The sequence below is a fragment of the Abramis brama genome, assembly GCF_963993115.1.
Source record: "Abramis brama genome assembly, chromosome: 11".
NCBI lineage: Eukaryota > Metazoa > Chordata > Actinopteri > Cypriniformes > Leuciscidae > Abramis > Abramis brama.
The window spans coordinates 15,712,898-15,723,349 of NC_139973.1; the positions used below are offsets into that span (position 1 = coordinate 15,712,898).

The 10,452-nt window shown below is 35.0% G+C and overlaps 1 protein-coding gene across 3 annotated transcripts; it reads right to left on the bottom strand.

Annotated features, from left to right (window-relative positions):
• Window positions 1-1,255: 1,255 nt before the first annotated feature.
• itgb3bp (integrin subunit beta 3 binding protein) lies at window positions 1,256-10,255 on the bottom strand. Of its 3 annotated transcripts, XR_014608192.1 has the most exons (10): window positions 10,145-10,255; window positions 9,539-9,575; window positions 9,262-9,334; window positions 8,880-8,949; window positions 7,513-7,591; window positions 7,099-7,186; window positions 6,867-6,923; window positions 3,590-3,638; window positions 2,007-2,064; window positions 1,256-1,729 (listed from the first exon to the last, which is right to left on the bottom strand). XR_014608192.1 is itself a non-coding variant. In XM_084128196.1 (9 exons), exons 1-9 carry the CDS (start codon window positions 10,147-10,149, stop codon window positions 2,058-2,060), a joined length of 465 nt encoding a protein of 154 aa, XP_083984322.1. In that variant the 5' UTR covers window positions 10,150-10,255; the 3' UTR covers window positions 1,256-2,057. The 3 variants fall into 3 exon arrangements, 2 of the variants coding, with proteins under 2 accessions (XP_083984322.1, XP_083984321.1); XM_084128196.1 differs by having other exon boundaries at window positions 1,256-2,064; XM_084128195.1 differs by lacking the exons at window positions 1,256-1,729; window positions 2,007-2,064 and adding an exon at window positions 2,365-2,486.
• Between the last annotated feature and the right edge of the window lie 197 nt (window positions 10,256-10,452).

Consider the following 10,452-nt stretch of genomic DNA (forward strand, 5'->3'; position numbering starts at 1 on the left):
AGCTCTTTTCAGGTCATTGACCAGCTCCTCCCGTGTAGTTCTGGGCTGATTTCTCACCTTTCTTAGGATCATTGAGACCCCATGAGGTGAGATCTTGCATGGAGCCCCAGTCCGAGGGAGATTGACAGTCATGTTTAGCTTCTTCCATTTTCTAATGATTGCTCCAACAGTGGACCTTTTTTCACCAAGCTGCTTGGCAATTTCCCCGTAGCCCTTTCCAGCCTTGTGGAGGTGTACAATTTTGTCTCTAGTGTCTTTGGACAGCTCTTTGGTCTTGGCCATGTTAGTAGTTGGATTCTTACTGATTGTATGGGGTGGACAGGTGTCTTTATGCAGCTAACGACCTCAAACAGGTGCATCTAATTTAGGATAATAAATGGAGTGGAGGTGGACATTTTAAAGGCAGACTAACAGGTCTTTGAGGGTCAGAATTCTAGCTGATAGACAGGTGTTCAAATACTTATTTGCAGCTGTATCATACAAATAAATAGTTAAAAAAATCATATATTGTGATTTCTGGATTTTTTTTTATATTATGTCTCTCACAGTGGACATGCACCTACGATGACAATTTCAGACCCCTCCATGATTTCCAAGTGGGAGAACTTGCAAAATAGCAGGGTGTTCAAATACTTATTTTTCTCACTGTATATATATTTATCTCAATTTCAAAAATTTGACCAGGGTTTTTTGGTCCAGGGTCACATTTGTGATTTATATAGCAATTTAACAAAAATATGAATAATTGTATTATTAATTTTATTAATATTTAATAATTATTTTAATAATTATTAAAAATAATAAACAAAAATATAACTTTCACTAAAATAAGAGTATTTAAGAAAAATTATAATTTATTATTGTTATACAGTACTAATTTAAACTTACAATATTTATGAATTAGCGCATATATTTAATTAAATCCCAGCTTTTCTGATTTTATAATCACACTAAGTCATATTGCGATTTCGGATTTATTTTAACAACATGATGGGAAAAAAGTTTATGTACCTTTCAATGAGTAATGTGATGACAAATAAAATAATAATGATTATTATAATAATTGTTATTAAATAAAAAAATAAGAAATAGTCACTGTAAAATAAAGTATTTAAAAAAATGAATATTAAATATTAATAGTAATTTTGTTTTACAGAACCATTTTAAAAGTACAATACAAATATTTAAGAAACAACCCCCAGATATTTATTTAATTAAATCACAGCTTCTGATTAGATAATCACACTAAGCCATATCATATTAAAAAAATCATTTATTCTGCAGCCCTAAACAATAGTTCTCGTCAAATAAACAAACTTAAGAAAAAAAAAAAATGTATGAATTTAATTTACTTTTCAAGTAGCAAATGAAGAGAAATATTCATTAACACAGTGGAATCATCTTGGCCGTGACTAAAGACGTGAGGCTAGTACTAAAGCTATGCATTAAAATGCTTCAACTTCATGAGCTGTAAAACAAAAATGATGGAAGCAGACATATCAGAACATAATGCTGTAAAGCTGAAATACCAAGGGGAAAAAAGCACAAGCAATCTTTCTCACCCCTCTTTGTTCGAGTTAATGACGGCCATTAAAAAAATCCATTACAACTATAAATGTTATCAGGTCACAAAGGGGCTAGTGTGTTACAGCCTGAGCGAGGTCTGGAGCCGCCACATATGATCAGGAAAGAATGAACCGGTTTTGGTTTGACTGTCTTACACAACATCCTGTAAAACAAACAGCAAGCCACAATAAGCAGGATGCGTGATACAATTATAATGGATGTTGCTAATATTAAATAACCATATCTTGGTTAAATACATTGAACACAGTGAGTTCAACAGCCCACGGCAAACTGCTGAATTCTGAGATGCTTTTCTCGTTCATCTCAACAGACTGTAGCAATGCAAAGTGTGTGACAAGTGTGTGTTTTGTTAGGTCAACCTAAGCTTTTGTCCTTCAGACAGCCTCTAGAAGTGATAAAGAGAGAGTTACGTGATCCACCTTGAGCGGGGCACCAGCTGCCGCCCATGTCCTACATCGAGAAATGATCCCTCAGCGGCTGCCAAAATAAAGAGACAGATCAACAATGAATACTCTTACCTCCTGTATATCTGTGCTTGTGTAGTTTTTCAACACATTTGTTGATTTCTCAAATATATATGTGTGTGTATGCATACATTTCTCTCCGCATCAGCCCTAATGGGACTGTATGCCAGCGGTAAGAACACTATTTTCGCAGAGACGTAGCACACCGTGTATTTTAGAATCAATATTTTGTCAGATTCCTGGTGAAAAGGAGGGGGAAACCTTTCAGAGAATGAATTGAATGTAAATGTGTCTGAGATGGGATGGCAAGGTGGCGACGGCGCTGTCTCATTTTGACTACGCCGGAAAGACTGACAGCCTCCTCAGACATCTCGACGCTTTCAGACTGACGGGACGTTCAGCGTACATCAAACACGCTGACAGAAAGCTGCAGCTCTGCCAAAATAAGAACCGTTCCATTTGCATTACATGAAACAAAAGCATATTGCGTGGAAAAGTCTTTGTAAATCTCTGGCATATTGCATTAATATTTAAGCCTGAGATTAAATGGATTGATAGAATTACACTACCGTTCAAAAGTTTTATGATAGATTCTTTTTATGTTTTTGAAAGAAGTCTCTTATGCTCACTGAGGGTGCATTTATTTGATCAGAAATACTGTATAAGAAATATTATTACAATTTGAAATAACTGTTTTCTATTTTAATATATTTCACATATTTCAGTAGCCTTTACTAGCGTCACAAGATCCTTCTTGTGTGTACTTAAATGTGTCTCTGGATAACAAAACCAGTCTTAAGTCGCACGTGTAAATTTGTGACAATAGCCAACAATACATTGTATGGGTCAAAATTATCGATTTTACTTTTATGCCAAAAATCATTAGGATATTAAGTAAAGATCATGTTCCATGAAGATATTTTGTACATTTCCTACCGTAAATATATAAAACATTTATTTTTGTGAGTGAACGCAGCACAATCGCGAACATAAATGGACAACTTTAAAAGCGATTTTCTCAATGTTTCGATTTTTTTGCACCCTCAGATTCCAGATTAGTTCAAATATAGTTGTATCTCGGCCAAATATTGTCATATCCTAACAAACCATACATCAATGGAAAGAATATTTATTCAGCTTTCATGTGATCGTATGTTAAATTTACCCATGTGACTTGTTTTGTTGTCCAGGGTCACATATGTATCTGACAGCACTCATTTTTGTGTCAATAAAGAAACGTACGACATTTAAATGCATGAAATTATCCTATTCAGTAGTTTTGTCAAATTACTCTAAAATAATCAAATTTGTTTAAGATTAAGCATAATTCAAGTAGAAATAACTCTTGTCCCATGATATCACATGAAGAAGATTCAAGAGATGTCACACAAAAATCTCAGCCGGTTCCAATATGTTGCTAGGGGGCTCTGGGTGGTTGCTAGGTTAGGCCAAGTCAAAACAGTCCACCCTACTCTATAAAAACACCACTAATTACTGTAAAATTATAGGTTAGGTTGGAAGAAAAAAACCAAACATACCTTAAGATCGCCTTAAGAAATTCAAAAGAGCTGCCAGTCTGTTTCAACCCTGTAAAAGACACATGGATAGATTAACACACTTTATCTAGTTTAAAAGCGTGTGAATTCATAAATGAGACATGTGCACGTGTAACGTATCAGGTAAATCATACCATCAGTCATAGGTTTTGTAGACTGCTGCCGCTGTCACTGCTAGATGATCTAAATGCAAATGATCTGAAATGCCTCTGAATGCATTTCATACTGCTGCAGGACGTGTGTGGACATAACCGGCGTTTATATTAGAGACCAAAACACATGCTGAGAGTTGCTTAACTTCACCCTCCCCACCCAAAGTCCTCCAATATACAGCAGTCCTTTAATTGTGATGGAGTTTTCCATCAAAAAGGGCTAAAATGTTCCCCAAACAGACGCCATTTATCCTTCAGCAACCCAGGATTGATGTGGTATTAGCAGGGTCTGTGACCCCGTCCCAGCCAAGAACCAAAAACCTATTTGTTTTATTACATTTTAAGGAATTTTTAATACAGTCTATTAAGGCTGTCTTACAAATCTCCCACAGCTCGACCCCATCTGCGGCCTGATCAATTTTTATACTGCTGATCCGTCCCCTTCCTTCTCATTTTGTCATCGCGAAATTCATATTATATAGGATTTTCTTATGGAAAACTCGCCATAAAAATCCGTTACTACATCTGCTGATGTGCACGGGAGGCCGCCGCGTGAAGACGGAGAGGGCTTTGGTGAAGATAAAATTTGTTTCAGCGGTAAGCAGAACTGTTTAAATGTTATTTATTTTCATGCTCCAAAGAAAATATATTGTGAAGTGCAACATTGATTTAGAACATAACAATGTCTCCGTATAGGCGTAGAAGAGGTGGAGGCAGGGGCCGATTTATGAATCCTTTGCTCAGCTCCTTTAATTGAATTTTCCAAATCTCTCGCCACACAGAAATAATCAATACCCTCGGTCCAGGCGACAAACTTGCCTCAGAATTATTGTGCTCTCTCTTTTTCCATTTTGCGCTCATCAGCAACATGTAACGTGAAGCTCGGGACTTGGTAATGCCTGAATAAGCCAGAAAATTTATAGTCGGTCTGATTGTTTAGGAGGGGTGGCCTCTCTAGAATGCTTGGGAAAAACTTTTGTCAGTTTTGCCATAAACATCTTGCTCGTTGAGTTGCCCTTTCGCCCAATGTTATGTTTTGGGAAGCCATTAGATGATTGCCGGGGCTTCCATTAGGGACATGGATTCAGCGGTTCGCCTGTCAAAGTTAAAATATCCTTGTGGATTTTCTCAGCTGTCTTGGCGGTATCACGCTGCCTGGTGCTCGGCTTGGTTTTACACGAGTAGTGTCATATCCTCGCCCTCATATGTCATCCGCACCAGCTCCTGTATGGCTCAAGTGACACTGAGTGTTTGAGAACTCTAATAGCAATGATGTGTCTCTATGAAATCCAGGGCCAGGATCTAATGGTGTCCCAAGAGAGTTTCAACATCTTCAACTATTACATGCAGCACAATGCATTTATTTACTGTGATTATCATTTGTCTTCAAGTATCATTTATTTGAAGCTTAATAATGTTGCTGCAAAAAAATGTTCTTCTTCTGGCTAGATTGATATTAAAATATTAGAAAAATATTCAAACACTATTTAGGGAACTTCAATGAGGTAATTTCAAACCTAAATGAGCTTATACAAATCCTAGGCTACTAAACGCATTATTTGTACAGGATAATGTAGACATGCTCAGATGTTCAGTTCGATAACTGAAACTGCATCCTAAAACGGACGATATTTATCTGTGTTTCAGTGAAAATATTTGTTTTCATGGACAAATCGCAATCTTTTGTGATTGTCAAGTAATTTGATTTTGTCACACCAATGTAATTCACAAGTTTACAATTCCAACACAGAAAAAGGCCTTTCATAACACAAATGACAGAAAAAATCATTGCCAAATTAAAATGTTTAAAATAATATAATATATCTATTTGAATATATTTTTAAAAAAAAAAGTAATTTATTCCTGTGATGCAATGTTGAATTTTCAACATCCAGTCTTCAGTGTCGCATGATCCTTCAGAAATCATTCTAATACGCTGATTTAGTGATTTATTATCAATTTTGAAAAAATTTGTGCTGCTTAATAGTCAAAACAACAGCATTTATTTGAAAGAGGAATCTCTTTTTCAAAATATAAATGTCTTTACTGTCACATTTGATCAGTTTAATGCATCCTTGCTGAATAAAAGTACTAATTTAAAAAGAATTTACTGACCCCAAACTTTTGGTAAATAATATAATATAATATAATATAATATAATATAATATAATATAATATAATATAATATAATAATTGTCTCAATGTGTCCTAATTTGACATTATGACACACAATCAAACATTACACTCCTAAGCGGCCTTAAATCATTTGTTTATCGTCAGTGTATGTCTAGGGACGTAAATGTGAAAACACCCTTGTACTGTTGTTGTTGTTCTCCACATTGATAAATTTCATGCTCCACCATGTGATCAAGATTGTGACATTCCTTTGGTGTCGAGCTACAAGCAACATCTACGCAAAGGTCCTCGAGTGTGACTAATTAAAACAATTTCAGCCGACCTTATCTTAAAAACATGCCTAACTTCATCACAATCCAGCCATTGTGTTGCATCAAATCACTATTGTGCGATTGAATCACAAGTGCAGCTTTGCTGGGGGCTGAATGTGTGCTTGAAATAATCTAATTAATTCTGTCCCATGAAGAGGAGTTCTGGCTTGTTTGTGTTAGGAAAATGAAATATTTTTCTTAGAAAAAGAGAACCTTTTATTTGTGCAGAGATCGGGCAAATGTCTATGAGCACGACGCATTGACAAACCAAATCTCGGTTATTCAATGGCTATTCAAAGGTCCCATGTGATCCAGAACTTCAGCGCTTGAAATCAATCATGGCTCACATATAAGTGGAACACAAAATGTTTTCTTTCTCTTGCTCTTTTATACAAAGTCACAATCACCATAGAGTAATATGAATCAATTCAATACGGAACGTAACTTATCCTTGTGTCAGAGTCTTACAAAGAGTGTGTTGTGATGGGGAAACATTCAAGATTTGAAACACAACTAACTGCGTGCTGGCTGCTATCTGATCTGACAGAATTACTAAGTTTGGATATCCACTTAAGATAAGTGTTATCGTTCATGCTTTTAAATATAAATAAACTTTTGAATTCAATTCTAAATATTCAGTCGATTCCCAAATTCACTCACCTTGGAAATGACCCTTGTTTGTGTCTGCTCTACGTGCGCAAGATGCAACTTTAGCAGCTGGAAAGCAATAAAAAACGGTTTTATGTTTCACACGCAGCAAGAATTTGTCATGTGAGCTCTTTAAAAGCATATAAAGCGTTTAAACAATGTCTATAAAGTAACCTTGAGATGCGAGGCGTTTGCATTATGCGGTTTATGCATATACAGCAGAAAAGTCAAAGAAAGGACTCACACAGATTCTCATGTCTCTTGAGTTCAGTTTGTAGATCAGCAGGACTCATCAGAAAGAGACTCCTCAGCTCACTACTGCCCTCTACTGGCTACAGACAAACAAAAAATTGTGTGCAACCTCAATAAGATGCATTAAATGTAGCTAGCTACACATATCAAAATAAGCTTAACCTAGTACCACAGTTAAGTAGGCTAACTCTAGCACCTAATAATTTAGATAAAAACCATAAAAATGCACATCAGTTGACCACTAATTTAAATATTGGCTGGTATGAAGCTCCTCAATGTCTATGGTGGTTCAGACCCTGATTTAATCTTAGTTTAGCAGTCTAATTGGCCAGTCTATAAACAGTCCTTCAGTAAATACACTAATACACGATACACTGTGGTCTTCTACTATAGTCGATCCACGTACCAACAATGTTTCCAGCTGTTGCCTGTATTTCATGAGATCCTTGAGAGACTTTTTCACCTTAGACCTGAGGAACAGAAGTCTGAGGGGGGAAAGGTATTCAAAAAACAAACTATTAAAAAAAAATAGACAACAATTTAGTAACATTTTACCATAAGGTTCCATGTGTTAACATTAGTTAATAGTTACAATAGTTGATCCTAACAATAAAAAAAAAACACTAATTTAAAAGAATCTATTATATCTTAGTTCATGCTAATTTCAACATTTACTAATACATTATTAAAATCAAAAGTTGTGTATTATTTAATGGACCTGAGCTAACTAATGTTAACAAAGATACTGTAACAAATGTATTGCTCATTGTTAGTTAACGTCAGTTAATGTATTAACTAACATTAACTAATGAGACCTTATTGTAAAGCGTTACCATTAATATTTAATACAAGATTTTTTTTATTATTTCTTGAATTGCATGTGCTGCATGTCAAAATTTAATATTATATATATTACATTACATTATTAGATTCTTGCAGAATATTTGCTTGATAAGGACATAGGATCATATTCATATTCCTTACTAAATCTCTGAGGGGAGGACAAGCTGACTAAGAATAAGATATTCATTTATTTTTAATACACATTTAAACATACTGGGGGACATATTAAAGAGTCTGCAAAATCTTTTGCAAGGTCCTTCATCCAATCACGCTCGAGATCGCTTCTACATTTTGCACAAGAAGTTCTCTTAGCTTTGACTAGCCAAATGAATACATTCTTAAATGAATCATAAGCCCGCTCTCTTTATTGATGTTTTTATATATATTTAACTAGCTTCCTCTTAAATGACTGCACTATAAAATTCAAAACTAATGCTTGTCTTGATGGATCACACGGAGCTCTGTGTTAGTATGCGTTGGAGAGGAAATAGGTCTTTTCTTAAACTCTCCTTATCCAACTATTTTTAGTGCTATGTAAATCAACGAGGCTTTTGGCTGGTGATGAAACTCCCTCCATGTCCTGTCATTAAATTCTGATCAGTCATAATGGCTATCAGCCAACTGGGACAAAGGAAATATCCAGTAATGAGAAGAAATTTCCACTGCCTCAGTTATACCAATGTTAGTAGCTTCATAAAAATAGACTTTGATGGCACTCTGGGTTTTGTAAAATATAACCAAGTAAAAAGTTGAATAAAGTAACTCAACAACAGCATTCTAACTTCTAAATTCTAAAGCACGGGCCATTAATTAAACATTATAAAGTGTGTTTTTATTTTTACATTTTCTTTTTTTTAATTGTACTTTTTATTTAAATCTTAAACATTATTACTAAAACGACAGAAAACATCAACATTTCTTTATCCTTACCTCTCAGCATCTGTCACGGGCTCTTTTGTTTGAGAGGGATTCATTTTCTTCCCACCTGCTCTGGAATTACCTGCCGATGAAGCACTAAATGTCAGCCAATTTATCAAATCGGCATGAGCAAAGATATTATTAATGGCTACACAGACAGCTAATCTAAATGCAATACTCCTTGGATTACAAGAGACCCTTACTGTACAGGATTTTGAAAACAACATGACATGAGCAAGGGAATCGTGTATGGTGAGGATTATCAAAAGCGAAAAGAACAGACATATGTCTTACTCTCTTCACAATAATAAATAAAAATGAAAACTCCTGGGGGGCAAAATGTGATTTTTGTAGGACTAAGAGGACACAGTAGCTGGACTGTGGTTTCTAGTACCTGCAGGTTTTGTTAAGCGAGATCCAGTCATAGGCGAATAGTTCCTGTTTGGTGCATGCCTCTTAGCAGGGCTCTAAAATAGATGAAAATTAAGCATTTACATCCTTCAAAACGTCTGGGTTTAGTGCTTAAAACTACTTTTAAGAAGCAAAATCGTATTACTTTACTTTCATAACATATTATTAAGTCAAAAAATGGGTTAAAATAATAAACATTAAAGAATATGAAAAGGCTGTTTTTGATCTGAAATCTATAGTAGAGAAGTATGCAAACTCACGTTTTCTTTGTCTTCTAAATGAAGGGCTCTCTTCGCACTGTATGGGAAATTAGACAGCAGAACTTTAGTCTTGATTTTTTATTCTTGCATTTTCTACGTAATGCCTTAACAATTTAGGGTTTGGTCATTAAATGTGGATGATCCCTATACAATAATGTATCATGTGCATTCAGTATAGGAAGACACCAGTTTTTCCTGCACATTGCTCTTAACTGAACTAAGTATTTTGAATGAATCATGATTTCTCCTAGTACTGTACAAAAAAAACCTCAAATCTATTAAAAATTGAATTTAGTCTGAGACATTTTAAATATTTCTCAGTAACTTATTTATCTCGCGTGGAGGGGACCACAGAGGTTCCAAAAAGTACCATGGTAAGTTACTACCATTGTTTCTTGAACTGGTAAAATGTTAGCTATATAGTAGTCTTAAAAGTATTACCACAGTTCATGGATATGGTAACTTAATCGTTATAATTTTGGCAAGCATCCATTAATAACAGCAAAGTAAGTTACCATCTTACTTTTTCCGTTAAGGTAGTAGCATGATCACAATTATATGCCACTTCAGTTGTTATATGTGAGCCAAATGAATGTATACACTTACGGCATTTTAAATATTTACTTCTTGAAGTCGATTTCTCTTTCTTGAAGTTATAAGACAGACTGGCGCTTCTATTTGTAGTTTGGCGCGGTGCGGCAGCAATTTAGTTCCCCGGAAACACTCATCTGTGCTTCTACATACTTGTTTAAGTATTTTATAGTGTCTAACTCTATTTTGCCGGAAAATTCACACAGAATGAGTTATAATATTGTTAGAGTAACGATGGGTTTACCTGCTAAGTTTAGATCACAAATACTGCACAGCATATCTAATTAATAAATATTTTATGAGAAGCATTGAAAGCATGTGTT